Source organism: Polyodon spathula, chromosome 22, assembly GCF_017654505.1.
Source record: "Polyodon spathula isolate WHYD16114869_AA chromosome 22, ASM1765450v1, whole genome shotgun sequence".
NCBI classification, from domain to species: Eukaryota; Metazoa; Chordata; class Actinopteri; order Acipenseriformes; family Polyodontidae; genus Polyodon; species Polyodon spathula.
In genome coordinates, this window is record NC_054555.1 from 26,352,521 (window position 1) to 26,378,140 (window position 25,620).

General features: G+C 40.4%; 1 protein-coding gene across 1 annotated transcript in view; it reads right to left on the minus strand.

Moving 5' to 3' along the window:
* Positions 1 to 7,409: 7,409 nt before the first annotated feature.
* Positions 7,410 to 25,620, minus strand: part of LOC121297564 (leucine-rich repeat-containing protein 75B-like) — a 29,574-nt gene continuing 11,363 nt past the window's right edge. The window contains exon 4 of the mRNA XM_041223927.1: positions 7,410 to 12,277. Coding sequence (XP_041079861.1) covers positions 11,710 to 12,277 — 568 coding nt within the window. The 3' untranslated portion in view covers positions 7,410 to 11,709. The remainder of the gene's footprint in view (positions 12,278 to 25,620) is intronic.

Below are 25,620 nucleotides of genomic sequence, written 5' to 3' on the forward strand. Positions count from 1 at the left end.
CATTTAATGTATGGGGTCCCTCCCACTCCCACTCCCACGCCCACGCACCCCCCACACCTTGTTTATGTGTTATCGTCACGTGTATGTTACATTGGAATTGCATTCTTTAACATTTGCATTTGGTTTCAGATAGCATGCTATCTCTCCTACCGAAAATCCATTTACTTAATTCTACAAAAAAAAGTCACGTTTGCCAAGTAATATGTTCTACTGTTGGCATCCCGGTTTAAAATTCAGCTGAGCAAAAAATGCCAACTTCGGACTTGAGGTTTTTCTTTGCCATTGTCCAGCTCCACATTTATTGCCATTATGTGTGGGCGCTGTTGGTGAGATGCATAATGAATTATAATATTAACATAAATGCCAGCTCAATCACAGCTCACATTCTGTTTTATTGGCTTTAATGGCTGATAGGGACCTGAAGAATATGGAGCACTTTTTTGATATGTTAGGCAGTCCATTTAATGAGACTGAGTCAGAAGCACACAAAACAAGCCTAGTATATAAGCATTAAAATAGCACAGTAATCTGCATGTTATAAATTGCACATTAGAAATGACAATGAATGATACTGTGTACTTTTACCTATCTCCTATTTATTTCTGACAACCCTACTCATTGCATGCAAAATCAACAAATCCAGACACATTTTCTAGCGTCACCATCTCAGAATGTCAGTACCTTATGAGGGATTATCTATCCTACTGTAATCACTGTTTTTTTTTCTTTTATGCATTATTTCCAGTGGTATGGATTTGCCTTTTTCTCTTTCTCATTTGCATGGGTTCAGTGTAAGCTGCTTATCCCAGTTAAAATAAAGCCACTTTGAGGATTACATTATTGTAGACTAATCGACAAGCCCTGAGATGATGACCCTGCATGAAATGAAGCTTTAATACTGTGATTGCTTCATTTTGTAGCTGGTGACCTTTTGTCCTGTGGCCCTGTGTGAGTCTCTGTGTGAAGCATCCTGGTAAAAACTATCAATTAAAAAAAAAAAAAAAATCTTTTTTTGTGTTTGTTTTGTTTTTCATTTTTTTCAGTATTACTTGAGTTACTTGAACAGCATGCCAGTCCAGGACATTTTTAACTCCACAGACAGTCTCCTGCATTGCTTCGATCGGCTCATCCTGCCTGGAGGCGACAGCAAGAGCAACGGGGATGAAGGCTGCGGGCGCCGCCTGCGCTATGCTGCTCTCAACCTCGCCGCTCTGCACTGCCGCTTTGGCCACTGGTGAGTGCTTTTCTTAGCGGCTGTATCAGCAGCAGTAGCTGAGTTGTTTATTGCAGTGCTATTCGTACACGCCCTGGCAGGTGCTTTTCTCTCTCACTGATGTGGAACCGCATGTTAAGTGTAATAACATTTTGCATGGTCATTGTTATGGTGACCTCATGATGGGGGGTATGTAATCACCGTCCTGTCGAGGCTGTTAAACCCCTTTGTGGAAACTGTTTTCTGTTTAATCTAGCAACATGTTTTCAATGAAAGTAGCCTTGCTTTAGTATTTAATATTTTACTTTTTGTAGTTCAGTTTTTGCATTGATTTCCTCATTCCCCAGTTGCAGTGGTTTATAACACACCGCATACAACAGGACGTTTTCGGTTAACTAAAATACCTCTGCCTTTCGTTTACCTTCAGCGTTTAACCCTTTACAGTCTTGCATCCTATACAAGCTCCTTTTTATATCTTTATTAGTCAACAGGCCGAGCTGGCTTTGCAAGAAGCAATTCGCATTGCCCAAGAATCCAACGATCATGTTTGCTGGCAGCACTGCTTGGTAAGAACTTCAAACTCTAATTGCATTTCTTTTTAAAAGCTCCTCTATAGATCCCTAAATATTCTTTCATGCTTGTCTTAAACACAGGGCTCAATCTAAGCAGAACAATGAGTTTGTAAAGAGGCAAGCCCGGCTATACCACTTTCTGGGGAAGACTAAGCAGAAGAATAAATGTGCAACACTCTTCTGGCTGAACAACCAGGAGCTGCCATCTCAGGGAGTGCCTCTGATCACCAGGCTGTGAAACTGAATCAGAGACAGTGAATAAGCCTGTCACTACTGCTATCCACTCCCAATCACCCAGCATAGGGAGGGTCTTTGGAAAATGTTGTGTATATTGGTAATGTTAAATAGTGTATATTTTCAAATAATAAAGAGAAGCGATGCTCTTGTTTTTGTGTCTGTGTGTTGGTTTGGATTCTCAAAACCTTACACCAAACTTTCATTTGCATCGTATGTTCTGAAAGTTGGTGAAAAACACCCTGTGGTTTTCTAGAACTAGAAATTAACAACTGTTGTAAAAAGCTTATTGTCTGTCTTGTATCTTCACAAGAAAGCAGTGGAATGTGCTCTACAGTTTACACTACCTCAAAGATACTAATCAAGGGAATATGGACTGAGTTACAAATACAAAATGCATTCTATTAAATGTTTTTTAATATAGTATGTACACTTGACTAAACCTAAGCCAGTTGTATTTAAATATCACTTAATTCTCATTGGCCTCTTAGTTACCTGTTAGTGATGACTTTCAAGAGCAATAATACAGCCAGTATAATGGGAAGCCTGCAATCAAAGGGAATGAAGTCATAGGCTAGTCAATGCAAAGCTGGGGTTTTATGTGTGGGTCAGTTCTTATACTTTGTGGGTTTGCATGTATTGATTTACGTTTGTTCTAGAGCTAAAATGTTCTGCATGAATATACAGTGCTTCTTTACTGAAATGCAACCCCTTAATCATACACTAGGGGGCTCTGTACCCTAAGGAATAGTAATGTTTCAGTTCCAGCGTGTGTAATTCAACTCTTGTCTCCTGTTAAAAACTGAAGACGATGTATTCTATGATTAGGGAATATGCAGGTACAATGCACAATACATGGACAAGGTTGTTTGTGTATTGCTTTCATTTTTCATATAAAGAAACTAAACATTCTTCTTTCTGTCTCCCAGCTGTACAGCGCTTCACTGTTTTGCCGTTCATACACCCCACAAGACCAGGCACGTTGTAAGCATGGGACATGCCCCTACCGATTCAGTTTATAAGGGGGCTTTTCCATATACTGATGCTGGATCTTGTTTTAAATGTGTTGAGCAAGGGGCACAGGAGCATGACTTATATATTTGCTTTTACTGTGGACAGTTTTATGCCTGTTAAAGCAAGCCTTTGATATTTTCTGCATTATGCACAAGATCTTGATTTGATCGTAAGCATGTTGTAGCACAGATGCTGCCTGGTGTCCTCCAAGGCTAACTCACTCCTGAAACCATAAACCTGACTTTAAAGATGTGCTTGTTTTCTACAGTACACTGCCTTTAGACCTGATTACATGGACATTTCTTAACGCTGGATTTTGGCACACACTCCTCAGTGTTGGTTATCTATCATGAAACTGAGACGTTTGCTTTTAAACTAGAAATAGCCAATACTGTCTCTAATCATGATCCATCTGCAGTTCCATTGTAAAAATGACACATTTTAAACAACAGTGGTTTAAAGACTTCCCTGGAAGCATGCTGGTTTATTCACAGGGTTAAAGGGGCAATACTAATAAAAACAAATAAAAAAAATAATTTTAGCTTTGGGTGAAGCTCCTGCAGCACATTGTGTGGAATAGCCCCGCAGGACTGTGATTGGACACCCTGCTGCAGAGTCACTGTCAGTGCAGCAGGCATTAGAGGTCCTAGGCAAGATACGTGTACTTTCCCAGAATCAAAGCAGAAATTAACCTTAGAAAACCAAACAATAATACAAGTTTAAAAACCCTAATTTCACTAATTGCAATGAGAACCACTACAAATGGTGGCAAACCTCATGAAAAAGTACGGGGTTCAAAGCAAAAAGCTATTACATTGTAACTTGAAGATTCTTAAGGGCATATTTCTGAAGTATTGCCTCTCGTCTCCTTCTGTATGAGAGAATTGAAGATCATGTCAATTGTTACAGAATTACATTCAAGTACCTTTGGAATGCTTAAGAGAACTTAGCTTTCATTATTCATTGTTTGTTCTGTAAAATCAGGCATTTTATCTCTTTCCAAAAATAAAGAGTCAAAGAGTTAATTAAAAACCAGAGTAAACGCTTTGAAAATCTAGCCCTTCGTCTTTGTTGCCATGCTGTAAGGCAGTCTCAGAAAAGCACAGTAACCTCTTCCTAGCATCATGAAGGGAAGCCCTGAAGTTACCCTGCTCTGTACTAACCCAACATCTCCATCTAAGCACTAATCAGCCCAATCTTGCTTAGTGGTATGACTGCAGGCAGCTTGCTGGTCCCAGTGTTGGTAAATAACTTTTAGACTGTGTTCTTTTATACAATGTGGCCAAACAATGTTGGACTTGTAATCTGTCCTGCGAGGGTCAAGCTAGATTGAGTCACCTCTGATGTTTTTAGAACTTCTTGTGCAAACCTGTCTATTAAGAAGACTGTCAAGCATGCCATGGGACTTACTGTTCTGTACGCTTCTATCCTGCTGCTTGAACTAAGGTTAAATAATACAAAAACCTCACAGCAATCCAGAAAGATATTTATAAGTGTGATGATATCTTTCGCGGTTTGGACCACGTTTCATTTGGTCTGCCAGAATCCCAGGCTTTGCATTGATGACAAGCTTTTATATTTGAGAAACTTTTGCATGTATCTGTTTTAGCTGGCTCTGATACAGAGGAAGCCATCAGTCAGAAAGAGTGAGCTGAGCCATCTAGAGTAATGTTGGGACTTGTTTTATGAAGTATTGCCTTTCTCCAAAACACCTCTGTTAGCTATTCATCCCAAACTATGCTGAGCTCTGGAGTCACATCTGGAGATGTTCCAGAGCATGCCACACTTCTTTCACTGTTGTATTTGAGTAGTCAAGCAGAACAAGGTGCTGGCATAGACTTTTAAACCTGACACACATTGGACGTTTTCACTTCAACCTACCACAGTGTTTTTGTACAGCATCTTCAGGATCCAGAACGTTCTCAATTTATGGGATTTGGGGCAGCAGGATTTTGTCTGTTGTGCCAACTTGAAACTCAATAACCCTGGCTTTTCTGAATTTGCACTGCACTTTGTGATCACAATAAGATTATCCTGGGGGTGCAACATCAGTAGAGTCATGTATTAACATCTTAGATCATTAATAAAAAATGCTGGCAGAGTTTTTTGGACATCTGGTTCGTATTGACAGGAAAAGTTGTGTCAGGCATTAGGTTCATGATTATTGTAGTGGTAATTAAGCATATGAAGTTGTGCTATAGTTACATTAACTGTTGAGCTATTAAAAGTTATTTACACATTGTCACACATAATGATGGCTTTGAGAGTACTGTGAGTGAAAAGAACCCCAGAAAGATATGTTTAAGATATCATAAAGATAAACAGACTATTTCTAGCCATATGTTTCTACCGTGTTTCGTCTTTTAGAAGTGTACAGAGTAATTAACTGTAGGGAACTTATAATTAATGCGTTCTCATAATTATGGCTTTTAAGGTTGAATGATTATGTATCTTATTTGATAAGATTACGTTTTCTGTCCACAACACACAGTAAGTAGACCTGGCCTGCATAAGGTATCACTTATACAGTGGTTGTGTTCATCAATATTTTTACTAGATTTGGAAGAACTAGATTTTAAAAGGCCGTAAAAAGCCATTTAAACTGTAAATACAACTTAGAGCCACCAGATGGCATGGGTTACTTCTTCAAAGCATCTTACTCTCGGAATGATCCATGTTCAGCACTGGTTTTGAATGTGAATTGCGCAGCAGTGTGTTCTTGGCACAGAGAGAGATAACTGTTTACTAGAATTCTGGCAAATCTTGAACAGTGATTGGTTCATTTCTCATACGCGATTTATAATTGAATTCATATCGATTTGTTTCTACAGTACATTCATGATTCATTAAGAAAAAAATAATTACCTGATATGGCCTGCAGAGGTCAGCAGAAATTTTGCCCGTAGCATTGCAACATGTATGTATTAGTGGGGAATTTACCATGGCTAAAATTCTCAAGTGCCAAAATTGGGAAACAAGAACAATTTACTGTAAATGTTTCCTTTCCAAACATGTTTCCCTTAAACAGACCCTTTCTTTTCTGCACACACATTGAAGAATGTATTTTAAAAATGACATAGTCCCATGTGTTTGTTAGAGTTATGATATTCAAAATTCCCTGATCTCAAACATACCTCTTAACCTTATAAACCCCCTTTCAGTTTCTTAGTTCTCCTGTTACAGCAAGCTGTTAATTGGTTTCTGTTCTCCACTCTGTGCTAATCATTAGAGTCTTTAAGTCAACCCAGATGTGCTTAATTATTTTTTGCAACAACAGACGGGAATTCCAATCTCCCGGGAATGAGCAGAAGTTTCTTCCAAAAGTCTGTATCTAATTCTCAGGATGAGTCAGCAAAGCGAAATAAAGCGGAGCTGTGCAGATTTGTTCTCTTTTCTTGTGAAACGAATGTGTGGAAAATCACACCGCGCTTGCTGCAACACTTAATCGCTTAAGCTTCAAACAGCATCTGTCAAAACAGAGCTGAAGATTTAAAAGCGTAGCTGGCCTCCTTCAGTGTGCAAACGGCAACTGAAATGGGAATATTAACGTGAATGTTTTCCAATGATTTGCAGGATTGACCTGGGACTCTGTATGGCACTTTCTCTGAAAAGGTGCTCAGTGAATATTAACATTACTAGACTGTTAAAAAAAACCTAAACAAGCAAATGGATTGCATGCAAACGCATACCTTATTACTGTAATTATTAAACAGGCTATTGTTTGCAATCCCTGCTCCATATCTCAATGTCTCATTGAGAAATCAAATTGAGTATCCCTACTGTAGTGGGTGTAAATGAAAGTCTTTCATAGTCTCCAGTTTTGTATTTAACATAATAACAAAGGTTTCCCTTTAATCCAGGGAGCTGCATTGGAAAGATGAATGGACCTTTCCCTTGTTTCCATGCTCTGTTATCACGCACTGCACGAGCCCTGAAGTAAATTCCAGGGAATGCTTGTCGAGTTCCCCTCTCTCTCGTCCGGGGATGCTTCAGGACAGACTGACCTTTTCACAGGAGGCTGACGGAAATGCCACATTAGCATCAGCTGCAACAAAGAGCCCTGGCCTGACACTGCGGAATCTCAGGGCTGCTAACCTGCACACCGCTGGGGTTTGTTCGGGATCTAAAGCGGAGCCCAGCAGGGCACGACAACAGAGAGGCTAGGCCGTTTGAAAGAGGAAGGCAATAGAACAGTGCAGTGCAGGACATCGCCATCAAAAGATCGTCATTGAATTATCTCAGTGTTTCCATCACTCTTTTGCTGTAGTATTACTGCTGTACAAGTAACTTCAATGACAACTGGTATGACAAGAAGTCTTTTTTAATTTAATACAACTCTTCAATTTAGACAACATGTATCACCTCTGAGTGTTTTAGCTTTATGGGTGATGTGCTTGTAATGACCATTTTTATATCAAACTTTAAGAAGCTTGGACCATACAGGTGTGCAATATTCCTGCAATATATAGATATTGTTTAAGAACAATGGTGGCTGAATGGTAGTGCTTGTGAAATCAGCTGGCGTAACTGGAGCACTGGGAATTGTATCCAGTGTAAGCTATACCACACTGGCTGCAGTGTAAAAGCCCTCCAGTTAGTATTTACTGCATGCATTTCTGCTTCAGACTCCAGCCTATTCCCCAGAGTTTTATGCAGCTGAGATGCTTGCAAGAAGTCGCTTGTCGTTATCATATCTGTGCCCTTCCTGTAGCAAACGTTATCTGTTCATCAAAATGGAAATCAAGGGCACCTTGAGGAGAGTGCAAATGAACAGCGTGGCTATGGTTACAAAATACTGTCTACGAGGAGCTGGAAAAACTACTGGGCTACAATGTAAAATGCAACGCAGTTTTAATCAGTACAGTGATGAAGGCTCTAGCCCAGGGGTGGCCAATCCTGGCTGTGCAGTTAAAATGAGATAGATCGCTCCTTCAGGGTGTGGATGGAGGGTTAATTGATTCAATTAAACAATCTAGAACAGGACTTGAACAAAGACCTGGACTGGAAGCAACAACTTCGGCCACCCCTGCACTAGCCAGAACATAAACAAATACAATGCGACACAGTTCCACCAAAGCCTTACCCTGGACACAGGGCTGCAGCCACAGTGTGAAAACACAGGAGAGCAAGCTCTGCTGCTGAATGTGCAGGCTAATTTACAACATCAATAGAGCCACCCCGACACATTCATGTGAAATGCCACACAGTCCATTTACCAAGAATAATGAGTAAAAAACAACAGCCAGCATGCAGTTTAAAATATGTATCTACCAGGGTTTAAAAACAGCTCTATATTTGTGTAGTATATTTACACACAAATGATATTCACAGACATGGTTATCGATTTATTTATTTATTTTTTTTAAACAGTGGCACCCAAAACACAGAGACAAGTAAAACTGTAGTCCATCCCACGGTCACACTTTAGACACCTGGACGAAATTCACGTGGCAAAAAACAGAAAGTCTCTCTTGTTTAATTAGAGTCCGTGACTTGACTGGTTTCACTGATTAACTTTTTGAAACTGCTTTTGTTTGGCTTTTTTGTTCTTTGCCGGTTGGATTCAGGGCTACAGAAAGCAGAAATTATTATTTGCGGATTATTATATTGTAGGTAGTGTGAGATACGGAGTACAGGTTTATAGTACAACTTTGTTCATAGGCTTACACAATATTGAGCAAAATCAATTTGAATTGATCATTAGGTAGAAGTTCATGCATTAGCAATTTGCCACTATGTGTTTAAAATGTTCTTGTTATTCATATATTTTTAATTGAATTGTGTAATTAATAAAGCAGCTCCAATGTGGGGTGGGGTGGGGGGTGTATTTTTGCAAAACAGCTCTGACACTGTACATTATTACATTACATTGAATTACTGATGTGCAAATATGGATGTGCACAGTGCACCAGAACAGGTGAACACCCGACTCCTAGCAAGGTCATCAATAACAAGATGCAAGGTTTGCACAAAGTACCAGCCGGTAATGAAATACCCTTTTTTATATAATCCACATAATAGTGCATTTTCAAACTGCAATGTAAAAGTGATACGGTTACAGAAATATTAATAAACACTGGGGTCTATCTTAACACACACTAATTAGGGTACAACTGTTATTTAAATGCCTTTGGTATTTGAAATATTAACTGGAGTGTAATTCTTTCAACAGGAAACATTACTAATATCTGCTGTGCTAATAGGTTGGTTCGGTGTCGTTGCTGGATCCATATTCATTACTTGAAATCCAGCCCAAAATTACAGCACCGCTATAAGATACAGTAGTGTGAAAGTGCTGTTAAAAAAACCCCTCTCGATTGACAATATATTATTAGAATTCTCTGTCTCCTGTTTTGCTGGGTGGTGGTGTGTGGGAGTTTGTGTTTCCTAGCCCAGCTAAGGGTTAACACTGCTACAGTTTGGTCTGTAGCTGATTCAGACTGAATCCTAGTTTCAAAATGTCTTTGCTCTAAAAAGCTTGCTTAAGTTACTCTATTTGGCAAACCTTGACAGGACAATAAAGTATTCAATTATTTTTGTAATTGTTTGGATATTGTTTGGATGGCACCAAAGGAATCACTGTATAAGTGTGCTTAAAGGCTACATGCTTACCAATCATTTTTGTCGTTGCTTTGAAAAGGATGGGCAACCCAACTTATCCTCATTTCATCCCGCAGCACCGCCAGGCAATCAGGACTTCAAACGCCATCGCGCCATTTTCGACATCAAAAATACACAAGTAAATGACTGCATGGAGTGGCTATAGAACCACAAGGCTATGTGTGCAGGACAGTTACACGCAGTACATACAGCATTACAGTTCATGACAAACATACACTGACTGCTCACATGGATGGGAGATGGTTTCGCTTTTGCCACACTCAAACGGTTTACTCGTTTATATTCACAACTACAGATTTATTACACACACAGGACTGTCTTTTTTTTTTTCAGTGTTGGGTTGTGATCCCCAGTGGCAAGTATCAGTGACAAGTGATGGTTCAGCCTTCCGCAAATGATCTTTAAAACCGTGCCCTTTTTAAACATCTCCAATTAATGAAGCAGCAATCTGCTACGCCCGGTCAGGATCAAACGCCCACAGACCACTGTCCTTGCCACGAGATAGCCCAACGTGCTATAGTCTGAAACACAAAGTCATATTCACACAGCATTGACCACAGCACTGAGTACTTCAAAAACCCTTAAACCCTCAACTCTGGAGTGTCATTTACAAGCTCCAACAATCACCTTAGCTGTTCCTTGCCAGCTCTGTAACACTGCGGGCATGATTTAGCAGCAGAGCAGTAGCATACCTGATCCAAGCTACCATGAAGTTTCTTGCTAGTTTTATACTTTATGAAAAGTGAGATTTGCCCTTGCTTGTGCACTCACTGCCAAACTGGGCTCTTGCAGTTAAGATTTTTCCTGCTCCCACTGTTAAATTACAGCGGTATTAAAAAATGATGACTAATTAATTATCTTATGGTTGTTATGCAATTATACTTTCTGGAAATACTCTGACACTTCTGGGAATATAGTGTTACTCCTAGATTTGTCATGGAACAATGCCATTGATACAGCCTAGCACCTAAAGATGTAAGGTGTTATCAGTGACAGGGTATTGGAATACGAGCCAGCAAAAACACAATGATTCGCTTAATGTAATGTTTAGCACTTCCAGTGTCTGAGCTAAAAGGCTTCCTGAAAAAGCAATATTAATGGCTAAAAACAGAATTAAAAAAACAAAACAAAACAAAAAAAACACATTTTAAAATGACAGCACAGTTGGTTCAGATTTCAGGACCTGCTCCCGGTAATGTAGATCTAGTTTTCTGGGGGTGTACTCTGACTATAGAGCCATTTATTAGATTTGTTTTTAATTAACAAGACACATCTGTCTTTGCAATAAGTAATTATGTTAAACCAGATCTGACCCACATTATATTGCTGAACTGCAATGAGAATACCTTCATGTGTATTGTGTTTAACATCTGACAAAGTAAAAAGGTAATATGAAGATATAGTTAAATATACTTTTGATTGTCAGTGTCCAGTAAAATCCTTACACAAACATAATTACTAACTTGATTTCACAGCAAAGACCACGTGAAAATAGTGTCACACAATGTTCTACCATAAAGAACATTTACACAAGTGATACGCATGGTGTCCACAAGTGAACGTTTAGAAAAAAAAAAGGCTTGACTTTGCGAAGTTTGATGCCTGAATAGTCTGTTCAGTTTATTTTATTTCTTTTGTTGGGAGATTAACAGAACGCACGCACAATGTCAAGCCAGAGCGAGCCTGCAAGAGACAGGCTCAGTCCTAGTAGAAATTCTTGTTCGGTCTCTGATAAATCCTGCTCTAGCAGCTCCATCACTATGCGGTTCTCTCATGGACCTCTCTAAACAATCTGCCCTCAAAGACTCTCCTGCCTCTAAAGGGAGCCTCTTCTTAAATCTCTCATCCTCCAGTGAAATTCTACCTTGCCTCCAGGAGCACGGTCAACCACCCGATAAGTCACTGGCTATGCTGTATCGAAACTGGATGTGAAGCAAGGGTGCTATTTTGGGACAAGCTTTCAGATGTATGGCACTAACTCAGACATGCCAATACAGATAATTTAAATTGAGGTGAACCTTCTTCCAAACTGCTCTTAAAGGAGAGGCCGGATCATCACCTCTCGCAGCACTGCAGCGTGAAGCTCTGGGAGTCGCTCTTCTCTGTCATTGCCCAGCGGTCTAGGTCCTCCTCCTCTTCCTCCTCGTCTCCACAGTGGCTGGCTTCCTCGATGGAGGTCTCCAGGGTGTAGTCATACACCTGCCCCTCTGTGTACTCGTAAATGGTCGGCAGGCTGCTCCTGAGGCTGCAGCGTCTGCGCAGAGCCACGAGCAGGGGCTGTGGCATGGTGAAGATGTCCACGTTGTTGCCCAGGTCGATCCAGGAGAGGCTGGGGAACTTGCCCACATCCTTCAGGGCCTCGGTCAGGTCCTTGATGATGGACAGGGTCAGGCGGTTGCCGTTGAGCGCCAGGTTGGTCAGTTTGGGCAGCGTGCCCAGGTAGGGCAGCAGCATGAGGAGGTGGTCGTCGTGCAGCTCGGTGAAGCTCAGGTCCACCGCCGCGATCCCGTCGCGGTTGTTCTGCAGGTAGTACGCCACCCGGTGGACGTCGCGTGCTGACAGCGGAATCCCAGATAAGTCCACCGAGCCACTGGAGACTTTCTTCTGTAACATTGTTTTGAGGCTAGAAACAAACAAAAAAAGAAGGATAATTAGTGATTTAGATGTCATGAAGGGTCTAGCGGAAACGCTTGCATACTGTGTTCAGTATATTTGTCTTGTATTTGTTCAGATATTTTATTATATGAAAGTTTATTGCTGTGTCCAGTTCATGAGCTCATTTTTTTTTCTGGGATATACTTTAGATCAAGGTTCACTGTATTATAAGAGTCAAAGGATGGCTGATTAACCTCTAGTGTGTTTTTAATAATAAGGTATTCAATGTGTTTGAAAAGACTGCAAGGACATCTGTATTCCTGGGAGAAGTACTGCCAAAATGCAGCAAAACTGATGTTGATTGATGAAGAACTCAGCTCTTTTAGACACGAGTTAGACAGTTCTGCAGTCTCTTAAAGTAACCACACCACTACTGTGTTGGCCTCTTTGCATTGGCTTTGCACTGTACATTTAGTTACAGAGGCATCAAACTTTACAATGTGCTTTTACTGATTGTTTGGTCCACTGCCAGCACACAACTCTATGGAGAAACCTCTCTCTGCATCTACAACAGAAGGAGAACTTTGGATAGAGTTTGGATACATGTTGTGATGTAGTCCCTGAGGACTGCTGAATATTTGATGGCAGGTCAAACTTCGGACTTCTCTACTCTGAGCTCTTTAGTCGACTTGGCAATGGATCCCAACTCCAGTGCACAGACAGCACAATAGCAGTGCAGCTTTTTGCTTTAATCCAAATGTTTTCTTCCAGTGACCCCGAGGTAATAACTTGTGATTATAATATTTATATTGCACATTAAAAAAAAAAGTATTTCAAATGTAGTATTTAATATATAAAATATGGAAACCCAAGCCTGGAACTGTGTGTGCGTGTGTGTGTCAGCATCAGGTTATGAACGGAGGGGTCTGTTTTTGGAACCTGGCAGTGCAACAGTTACGTTAAAAGCTTGTGTTCAGTATAATGGCAGCACATCCTAACCGTATAGACTTTGTCTTTTTGGATGATGGCCGGTTTCTGAAAGTTTTCCAGCACGGAAAGGTCAGATTATCATTATTTTAAAGCTAATTCCATTGGGCTTGCCTGGTAATTGCATATCTTCACACTCCTGTCTTGCTCAAGGTCACCGTTTCTACGGCAGAAACATAAATCGTGACCATCTGGAGCTGGAGCTCACAAGTGCCCAGATTTATGATGCTATCGATTCCTGGGGCACGCCTCCATTAATGCACTTTCTCTCAGCCCAAGAGCTGACTCCTTCAGTGGCTCTTATTAATCAATTTCCTGGAGAGAATTTGCTGATAAGAATCTAACAGCAGAATTAATGGCAGCTGAAATTCAGATTTGAAATAATAAAGTATTATAAAACAATTAGCTACCTTCTGTTAAGAAGGAAGAGCTACTGGAGCCCTATACTCTAATTATATGGGAAAGGGCTCATAAAGTAAATATTCCACATTACAGCATCTGTATAAACTATATGGGGACTGACCTTTATACAGCCACAGTCTTTACCTTCATAACCAAAGGACACATATCAAATGGTAAATAAGAAACGCTTTGTACAACAACCCATGCTGGACACGCAAAATGAAATGCACACATAACCTCTCTCTCCCTCTCTCTCGCTCACTCAATCACTCCAGATAAGCACAATAGCACTTTCTTCTCAGCTGATTTGTAAAGCACTTTATCACTGTTCATTGACACATGTTGCATTTTTCCTCTCTCCCTTTCCCTCCCTCTCCATCTCTCTGGAAGGATCGATATTTTATACTGACAGCCAGGAACATAAACTGTGAGATCAATGCAGTCTGGAGCCGGCTGTCTTCGGCCCAAGACATCTCCTGCTTGCTCAATAGCTCTCCAGCTATGCCTGGAGGTATTTATTACGCCTTGTCACTGGGTTTGTCTTCTGGCAGTAGCACCTACATGACAGACGTTTTAACTTGCTATAGCTGTTGTATTTTTACAGTTTTAAAAAAAACATTATGATAATGAAAGGTGTTACCCTATAAGCCGGTATGGAAAATATAAAGCTGAAATGTAAATAAGATTCCTACTGCATAGCAGCATTACCCATTCCAGGTTTTACTATGAGCCAGTGTCTAGGTCTGCTTTCCAATAATTCAGTGTACAGAATGCAAGTGGCTTTCAATTTCCATGCATTTCTGATCGTGCTTCATTACTGAAGCCCTCCACGCCTTTAACAATCTTCTTTTCATGTGATGCTGTAATGTTTCCCACTGGAGTAATGACCTTGACAGCAATGACAAGCAACAGTTTTATATTCCATTTCCATTAGTATTTCAAACCCAGAGCAATCACATTTTTGTTTTCTTGTGAGAAAAAAAATGCAACTTTACCTTTTATGGTAGGGTACATTTTCTCTTTGTTTAATATATATATATATATTATATATATATATATATATATAATATCTCTATATATATATATATATATATATATATACACACACACACACACACACACACACATAACATAACATACAATTCATCCCATGTATTATTAATTCTGTATATTTACTACAAGAAAGGTTTTTCTGCTAATTAAATAAACCTTTTTACCTTCAAATGCACTCCAACTAAATATGTAAAACCCTATTTATTTGCCATTGCTAGGCAATTAAATGTTTTGTAGTAAATGTTTTTCTGCTTAATTCAGCTCTAGGCTTCCAGCTACAACTCGACTATGAAAGACAGTCAGCACTGGTACAATTGTCAATAACACATTCAATCCCAGTAACGAGTACTAGACAGAGGCTGATTCAAAGTTTCATCACTTAAAACACTCAGTCAAGACTGTAATGACGTTGATTAAGGCTTTTGCCAAAATGCTGTCGACTTGACTTCTGTTTCAAAGATGTAGGACTGGGTTGCACAGTTTCTGGACAGTCAACTATGTCAACAATGGTCAAAGGATGAAAGATAGCTACAAGCTACTTAAAAGCGAGTTTAGAAACCGTTAATCCATTTGAACTGCAATTGTCCCTCTCCGACTCAATTAGAATGAATTCTGGACATTTTCTGACATAGCCCTGACTGCAGTTTATGGATTTTGGCAGATCTGTGATCCCTGCTTTTCGAGTGAGCGTGACATTGCTGAAAACGACTTTTTAAATGTCCTTAAACCGTCTGCAACTTCATTCTGCCATTTTACACAAACACCTTCGACATTTCAATTAGAATTCATTAGCAAGAGTGTGCCGACAATCACTGCGTATGTACAGGTTTCTAGGAGGGATTACGTGTTATAATAATAATAATAATAATAATAATAATAATAATAATAATAACTGTACAAGAGAAGATTCCTTAAAACAGTCTGTGCCAAGGACATTCTCAAGACCCTCCTGTAACACTATAGGCCCCAGTTCATGCACAATTAAATAGGACTGTGTCTAATATGAAATTACATTTTAGGAACAGATGAACGAGCCTCCCTGTGTGTACAGGTATTATTTTGTATTTGTGTTGTGTTATTATTTAAAGCGTATTGTTTGTGGATGGGCTGAAACCCCCACCTTGGCAAAGTCGTTTAGAATGTGACCATCTCCGAATTGAAACATTTACATGCAAGACTAGGAGCTTATTGCAAGGCATTGCAGAGCTCAGATGAAACTGGCTGCAGTCCCAGTTTGATGCTGGAATGAGATTTACAGACTGGTTTCAAGGTGCAGATGGGTATTTGGCATCTGTCTTCTGATCATCAAAGAACCAGCACACAGTTTAGCACTCATAACTCTGCTCAGGACTGTGAACACCTAAACTCAGACAGCTTTGTTAAAACTCTTACCTCCCTTGGTCTTCTGAAGGAGGTGATGAAAGGTCTATTTAGTTATGATTAACAAGACACGATCTTCCAAGTGCCTTTCAAGAAACTTTGTGCCAGGAGTGTGGATAAAATATATCTCGAAACGGCATGTTTAGACAGTATTTAAATAGCTGTTGTTTTTCTTTACCAGCAAGAAAAAACAATGTATGTTTCAAATTGTAATTTTACGATCATTCTCCTTTCACTGAAGTAGAAATATTACTCCTTAATATATTCTCCAGGCTAACTATGCCGTTGCTATTTGAATCAAGAGGCTTCTGGCGATTACAGGTTTTATATGAGTGCCAAAGAATCATCAATGATTTTCTAAATGACATTTACTTGTTACTCAGCTCACGAGTCCTGCAATATAACAATATTTCATTATGTGTTCCCTTTATTATCAAGATTATAATACTTTGTTATTGTGTGCTCTGAGTCAATGTAATCACATACAAAATGAAAAAAGTAATGAAGGAAAATGCCAGAGGGACAACTTGCCAATTTCTCCTGTAGATCTTGCTGGAAAAGACATTCAGTGCCAGTGCCACAAACAGTAGAAGTGCAGGTTAAAAGCTACTGTACCCCTGGGCTACAGTCTGAGGAAGATCTACAGTACCGTTTGTATACAACGTTTCGTGGATGGAGCACACAGTGTGGGATTGTCATTCTTAAAGAGTTATGATTCACTGTCATGTAAGAGCCTTGAAGATGGTTGAGTGATGAAGGTGGGTGTCCTGAAGCACTTCATCATTGTAGTACAAACAAGCGAGCTGATTACCGACTGCAGCTGCGTCTTGCAGAGAAAAAAAACATATAAACAAAGGGTGTGCACTTTCCTTTACAAGTGTAATGTGTGTGTCTGTTCTATCTGCGGTTGATCGGAGGCATGCTGTACTGCATGTATGTGGTGAGGTTTTATTTTTTTTTGTGTGTGTGTGTTTTTCTTTATGTAGGCACTTTGAGCTGCACTGTCAGTGCTCCAAAGTTTACCTGTCATGTGATTCAGAGCTCACCCGTCTCCAAGACCCTGTTCCATTAGCAGGATTTCACCTCGCTAAGTGCTTTCACTCTCCATTCCCTCCATACCCTCTGTTCCTCCCTTAGAAGCTATCTCATCTAAAAGCAACAAAGGCTTTTCATCCCCCCCTCCTTCCTCCTCAATTTCTCTTCTTTCCTGCCTTCATGCTCTCTGCTACTGTAATCTTACAACAAAGAGGAGCAGTAGCTGCACTTTGCAATGAGGATTCAGTGCCACATAGGAGCTGTGCTGGACCAGTGACCTTGCCTGCTTCTGCCTCTTTGTTTTTCACTGCGAAAGCCTCATACAGCATTGGGAAGCAGTGGTAAACAGCACTACCACTGTGCAACATTGCTTTTAATAGGACCTGTTACAATATTACTGCCCATTGTCCAGTGCCTTCACCTGGAACTTTTCATTACTTTGCTTTTATTACACAGCAGCACAGAGCTGCAGAGTTATAGCCATCTCCAAAAGGATATATAACATTGAGTCGCTTGTGTTACAATGAGATGCAGTTCAGTCTAGTGGGAGGTTTGCCTTGCTGGGGGGGATCCCTACCTTCTAACTGCAGACAAGCAGAAAAGCAGACAGGCTCCAAATTGAGATCAACTTGGTTACGTTGCTTAGCCATGCAACAGCCAGCGGCTGCATTTGGACAGCCTGTCAAGGCACGGTGTGTGTGTGTGTTTACTGGAGCGATTTCAAACACTGGGTGTCCTTGTCTTCATACGCACTCACAGCGCGGACTGCGGAGAGTCAGTGCTACATCGCATGGCAAACTCTTGTCTATGATTCAGTAACAGATCACATTGTAACATTTATCAAGGGTTTTGTACAAGTGAATCTCTTCTGCATTTATGTTTCATTCCAGCAATGCCAATACAGTTCTGCAAAAAATAAATACAGTTCGCCTGGTAGTCTGAACTGACCTATAATCCCAACTATGTGATCATGAAATGCAAGTAAACAGAGTATGCAGACAACAAACTTTAATAATCTCTGATAAGTGTGCAAGACATTTACGACAAAGATGGTGCAAAGGGTTTTTATTACAGTACAGTTTCAGATCGGTACTAATCTTAACCAGGTCCCAAATGGATCAGATATGGCTACTATACTGGTAATGTAAAATAATCTATTACTGTTATAAGGAATGATATCTATGGTAGTATTGTGCCTGAAAATACATTAGCAAAACTGGAGTGCACAAGGAGGCTTGGTCTGGAGATGTTTGTCATCCCTTTAGTTCTCTGTTAGATTGGGATCAGACACGCCAAAGTCACATGGCACGCCAACCTGAATATTAAGTCCTTGGTGTTCAGGCATTGGTAGCTGATCCTGTCAGTACAGTAGTAGACACTCAGTAATCCACAAATGATTATATTTTATTCTGGTTGTAACCAGGTGCTGCAAGTAAATGAGCAGACAATGAGATTTGTTTTTTGTTCAGAGAATGGCAATGTGATAAATATACATATATATTCTGAACGTGATACTTTTAACTATGTTCCCAAGCCCCTGGCTGACTCATGCATCCTTCAGCCTACAGTTATAAAACTTTAAACTCATCTCGTCAAAATCCCCTTCAGAAATGGATGTTCATGCTCCAGGAGACTGGAGAAAACCCTTCTTTGCTAAACACAAAGCAATTACTTTGCCACCACCAGGCTGGCGCTAGCCTGTGTGACAGATCCTGCAATTACATCCCCTGCAGATCAACGCAAACATTTCAAAAGATTTACTTTCCCAGTCACAGCCCCCACTTCCCCAAGACACCACCTCTACAGTAATCGCATATTGTCTCAACACAGCAATAAAAGCTAATTATCAGCACACAATGCTTTAAGACCAACACAGAGCCTTGCATGACTACACCACCACCTGTATATGAAACAGGCTTCAGAGTCGCCTCTCTATAGAAATCACGGCAATGGTTCGAAAGTTATGTTTTTGCTGCAATAGTTGAGATGCACAGTAAATAATGATCCAAACAATACAGAGCTAATAGGATATTAAACAGCTAAGACATGAGACTATTGACGACATAACAGATACCTTCTATTAGGGCTGTGCTGATACTTGTACTTGTAATTGCCTTTAAGAAATGCATTGTCCGTTTACAGCCTCGGTACGGCAGTACGACAGTTTTTAAAACACTCAATGTGGACGTTAACCTGCAACAATTAGTTGTCAAAGGCGAGGGTTCTCTTGTTTTGAAATCGTTAATGAATGATTGGCAAGAATGATAATACAGTCACATGAGATTCACTGCTGTGTCTGTTTTGGTGATAGGATTTGGTAATATTGCCTGCTGGCATGTCACAGGGGAACGGTAGAGGAAAAAAACAGAAAACAGCAGCAGACCGAAGTACAAGAAGCAAGCTCCTGAGCCATCCCGTGGCTTTTATTTTTGTACCCAGCGCAGCATGCCAGTTTCGTTTAGGTGCACTTCGGTTGACGGCTCTTGAAGTGGGGCTTAACTCGATGCAATATTTATATATCCGGATGCTGCCGTTCCAGGTCTTTTCTGGGTAACAGAGACGTCATTCTGTTGGGCACATGAGCAATTTTAGACAAATAAGACAAATAAAAAAGGCCAGCTGAAGTGTGCAAAAACTTTTACAGCTCAGCCAGCAATGCAGTTCCCAGCCAGTGAGCCTTCTATTTATTACTTGTAATTCACATTCAGACTACTGTCAGTGTTCATTAATTAGCCATCACAACACTGAAGCTGGCCCTCAGATAATAACTGCAGTGCCACAGGGCAGCTGATATTTAATTCTTGGATGCCTGTTGCTAAGCCTCCACATAGAGACACACATAAATAAATGATAAGTTCTGCCTCAGTTAAAGCAGAAGAAGGACAGTTCTTTTTCTTCCAGCATTCAGATTATTTTTCTCTCTCCACGATGTCTCAAATTGCTCACGGGCTCGATTTACTTTTCATAATATTAATATTTTATTGCTCTTTTTATAATTCATCCTTCCTTTTAAACCTGTAAAGTGAGCGAGTCCTTCATCTGCCCTTTATCTTGCTACAAATGCTTTAGAACGCATTCCCTCCATTTATTCAAACTGACACAACTCCTGTGGGCGTTCGAAGCGTGTTTATTTTTCATATTTTAATGGCCAGGACGCAGCAGTGATGCACAATAACAGCTCCCCCACAGCAGAAGCTAATATCAGAAGCTAATGCCATAATATAAACCGTGAATAAACAGGAACAACTTGTGGAGTAAAGACGTAAACAACTCAGGACTTCATCCCTCAGGGTTCATGTTTTGCCTCAAATTGCAGACATAAAATTAAATAAATGTTCAAAACCAACACAGCAAAATGTACAGAGCTGGATTTGTTCCATATTAGTTTAACGGTGTGGTCAGAGCCGCCCTGGGGACAGCGTTTTAGAGTGTAAAGTAATTAAAGGAATTAGCAATGAAAGCCCAGCTCGCTCCACAGTTTTTACACAGAAGAGAGAAAACACGGTTCCTGAATTCTGCCATGGAACAGCAAGTATTAATATTTCAGTCTCTAGGAACTGAATGGCATTACCTTTTCCTAATAGCACGTCTTCAGTTCTGCTGGTTCATATTTAAAAGCCGTATTGTAGAGACATGAAAGCCCTGGTTCAGTATTGCACTTTGATAGAAACAACACCAAACCACTCAGAGGGGGAAAATATTAATATGAACACAACACAAAAAAAAAAAAACAAAGGGAGCATTGACTCTTAAAGGCAGTGAGATGGTCTAAATGAAAAAAAAAAAAAGAAAACAGAGAACAGTGTGTTTTTAGTGCAGTAATTTTTTTTTTTTTGCCTTTTCCGAATGCTGTTTACAACATTCCCCTCTCCCCTGGTTATCAAGGAGGCAACACCTTGCAAAGCATACTGCGCCTCATTACTATGCACAACAGGTGTGCCTGAGCATGTTACTGGGGGCTTATCTGCCATCTGGCCCAGCAAGTGCATTCACAGACAATGCCAGGGCACCCAAGGGTCTCTGCTGTGATTACAGGAATTCCATTGGCTGCAACAGCTCCAATAGCCCCAGCGATAACCTGCAAACAATCCTAATAGAAATAAACCTTTACCTGTTATACTAACCTGACTGTGTCTTGTAATGCTCTGTGTAAATTGTACGCTATGTAGGATTCATACCACTAAGACTAGAAAACATTGCATAATTAAAGTCCTTTATTACCACTTTGAAAACTGACATGGCATGCATATTCAGTGTTCATAACATGTTATGAGATGTGTGACAAACCAAAAGTGCTGTACTTGAAATGTCAGTGCAATTTCACATTGATTTAAAAAATTGCACTATAAACATAATAAGTGCTTTTAGCAGTTGCAAACACAAGTCTGATGATCCCACATAACTCCTGGAAGCCCCTCCCTACCGGACTGTAGGGTCAGTTCAAGATCACCTCTCTGGGATTAGTTCCGAAGACCTTTCAATCCACTGGGTTTAAATCCTGAGGGCACTTATCCACCTTACCTTACACTGCTGGCATTTGGAAGAATTACAAACAATAGACAGCAAAATAAACGACCAAGTAATCCCACAGGGCTGCTTAGGAGTGGAGAGTATGCTGGCTTATTACTATTCATCCCAGAAGCTCACTCGCTAGTTTCAGCACAGAGAGCATGCATGCACCGATCCTGCAATATGCAAAGAGGCTGATTGTTCTTCAATGCAATGTTCCTTGATTGCCATCTTGAACTACACTGAGATTTCTTTCAAATCTCGGAGGTTTATTTCAGTCTCGATGGCTTGAAGCAGTATTATTTTTAACAGGTCTTTGTTTTTTTCACTGCAGATGTGTTCTTGTTCTTTTGGTTGAACAAAATCAAAAGACAGCTCTGCTAAACCCCACAATACCTGGGGAATGCCCATCACAAGCGAGGGGAGTAACTGCTTATGGTGAGAATTCCCTTGAAAAAGACGTGGCTGTTGAAACGGGTCAGTATGTTAATTACCACTCCTCAATAAAAATATTCTTCAACTGGGAATATTTAGAGTGTGATTTGGTTTATTCCTGTGTTATTGGTTGGACCACAAAACCAAACAGAAAGAGTGAGGGTATTGCAGTGCAGTCTCCAGGCCATCCCTCTTCTCTCTGAGACACTGGATGATTTAAATAGGGCTTTGTCAGCCAAAGTTATGAAAGCTCAGCATTTGAGAGTGTAGGTCTCTTTAGAGTATTTGTGTCTGTGGAAGGTCTTTGCTTAGGTACCCATTAGTCAGCTGTGATGCTGTATGTCAGGGTTGAAATTCTATTTAAAGGGTTGCCAGTCCTGTCTGCTCCAGCCCAGCTCAGCCCAGCCCAGCCCAGCCCAGATCCCAGGGAGATACTCACTGTCCCTGCAGACAGTGTTAACAATGATGACTGTATTCGTACAGTTTATAAACACAGCCTCCGTTTTAATGCCTTTCTTGCAAGTCGTTGCTAAGGATCAAACAATTAATAGAAGCCGTTTGTTTTATTGGATCAAAATGAGACCATTTTCAACATGGTGAAGGAAACAGAATGGCAGCTAGTGTATTTCCAGTTGAATCAACCAGGTATTAGGTTGTCCTAGAAGAAAACTTGCTTCCTTCTGCTTTGACAATGTTCCCCAACTCTGAGGATTGGTTTTTCCAGCAGGACAATGCTCCATGCCACACAGCCAGGTCAATCAAGGTGTGGATGGAGGACCACCAGCTCAAGACCCTGTCATGGCCAGCCCAATCTCCAGACCTGAACCCCATTGAAAACCTCTGGAATGTAATCCAGAGGAAGATGGATGGTCACAAGCCATTAAACAAAGACGAGCTGCCTGAATTTTTGCACCAGGAGTGGCATAAAGTCACCCAACATCAATGTGAAAGACTGTTGGAGAGCATGCCAAGGGTTATTCCACCAAATATTGATTTCTGAACTCTTCCTAAGTTAAAACATTAGTATTATGTTGTTTAAAAATGAATATGAACTTATTTTCTTTGCATTATTCGAGGTCTGACAACACTGCATCTTTTTTGTTATTCTGACCAGTTGTCATTTTCTGCAAATAAATGCTCTAAATGACAATATTTTTGGGGGGAATTTGGGAGAAATGTTGTCAGTAGTTTATAGAATAAAACAAAAATGTTCATTTTACCCAAACACATACCTATAATAAGTAAAACCGGAGAAACTGATAATTTTGAAGTGGTCTCTTAATTTTTTCCAGAGCTCTGTGTGTGTGTGTGTGTGGGTATATATATATATATATATATATATATATATATATATATATATATATATATATATATATATATATATATATATGATGAAGGAGAGAGGGGAGAGAGAGAGAGAGAGAGAGAGAGAGAGAGAGAGAGAGAGAGAACATGTGTCTAGCTTCTCAACATCGGTGGGGAGTTAATTATTTTCAGTGATATATTCAGGGATAATCATCGGAGATGCTGCCTTGTTTACCAAGTAGCCCCTCCAGAGGCAAGGCAAGGACTCAGAACAAGCACAGTTTCGTGAGGCAGCACATCACGACTAACAAAACACAAAACAGCAGAATCCTATGTGCTTGTTAAAAAGATCAAGATTCAAAACAGACATGTACCTGGCAACACCTTACCTCACATTCGCCCTGGAATCTTTAGCCTATAATTCCACACATGCCTGGTCTTTCTCGGCTTGTTTTAATAGTTTGTTTTGAAATCCCCCTGCCATATGCATGACAGGATGAAGGTGCGTGGTAACTAGGCACTGACGGCTTGCCGATAAAAAAAAAACACAGACTTTCAATGATCTTCAAGAAATGGAGATGCTAAACCTGCCCAGGATATTGCTGTATTTGACAATGCACATTGTACACTTGTAGGAGTTCACAGTAAAGTGGATTTGCTTTCTTTAAATTGATCCTATATGACATATGTAACGTCTGGCCACCAGGTGGCAATGTGTGCGCTAAGCAGCAGAAACAAGGTATATAAATAAAGGGTTTCTCCAGCTCTGTAAAAGCAGCATTTGGAAAAAAGATTAATTTAGTGAAATCCAGTGACAGGTTTACTTAAAATTAGTAATTTACTGCCTTTAGCAATACCTTGGGAGGATAGGTGGCTTCATGTTTCATTATCCACGAAACCATTCAGTTATTTCATGACAATAAACTGGCAGCTGGTTGTGTAGAAATACTTCCCGATGGAGCTGCTGTAAGAAAACCTTTTAGACCACTGACTGCTGTCAATCTGTTGGACTTGGCTCTGCATTTCTCTAGGGAAGAGCGTATTGGTTCACAGAATGTAGTCTGATGAGGGGATATATATCCCTCTGTAATGAGTGACTGACCTCCAGATACAGGGCATGAGTGAGCTTTCCGGTTATACGATATCCCGATCCAAGCTAATGTGAAAACCGAAACCCAAAGAGGGGCCATGTGACCTGCCGGTCGTGTGTTAAGGACACACCGCTTGTGGATGCGCTAGTACTGAACCAAGTTGCCATGGCGGCGGGGATTCGTCTGATCGCTGCAGGGCTGTGGGACTGACCGCTTCCTCGGGAGGCTTGTTAAGACGTGCACAGGCTTTGGAATTTAATTAGAACATGTTTGGGCAAAATTAGACCTTGTGGCACGCACTTGTTCTCCAATCTTTTTCCTTTTCCAATTATTGTTAATAAAACTGCAGCCGAATCCAGGTAGACATAGCCTCTGGGGAACCTTGTTACTTAGGTACATTAATTTCCACTTGGCTTGCACACACGAAGACTAATTGAAGGGCAAGTTTTCAACGTGTTTATTAAAAAAAAAACAGATGGCCTGAAGCAAAAAAATGGATTCTGAAAACCTGCATCGTCCATTTCATGTGTTCTGCTTGTTCAAGGTGTTACAGCAATCGTAGAATGCTGCAAAAAGCTACAGGTGCAGCAGGGAGAGCTAAAATGCATACAGAGAAAAAAAACAGAAAAAATAAACCTGCTTCCAGACGCTCAGCCGTACCTGGGCTACTCCAGCTGTACATGCCTGGGGAACAGACTGTGTGAGGCCTTCTCGGAAATAAATTAAGCAGCAGAGGGAAGGCTCAGAGCTGCACTGAATGTGAATATGAGGCTCACAAGCAAGTCAGCTTGATAGGCCAGTTCAACAATGAGACAGATCATCAATTTCATCCTCAGCTGAAACATGCTAGGTACTGCTTGGTACTGCACCTCACAAGAAGAAAAGTGAAGCAGTTCCTCTAGGCTCCACTAAGGGAGTTGGCTTTTTTTTTTGCTCAATAGCAGAAATGCTGGCTTTAGTGACTTCCCCCAAGTCTAAGATTTGATACCTAGCCTCCCATGAAACCAGTCAAGGAACACAAACAATTAGGGCCGGACAGGTCACTTGTCTGCTTGGGTTCGATTAGCTATGATGTCAAAATATTTGATCAGGATAAATAATAAATCCTTGGCAATAAATCAGTTCCCTGTCTTTGAACGGAGAAAAGAAATGTAGTCTCCACTGGGATGGAAAC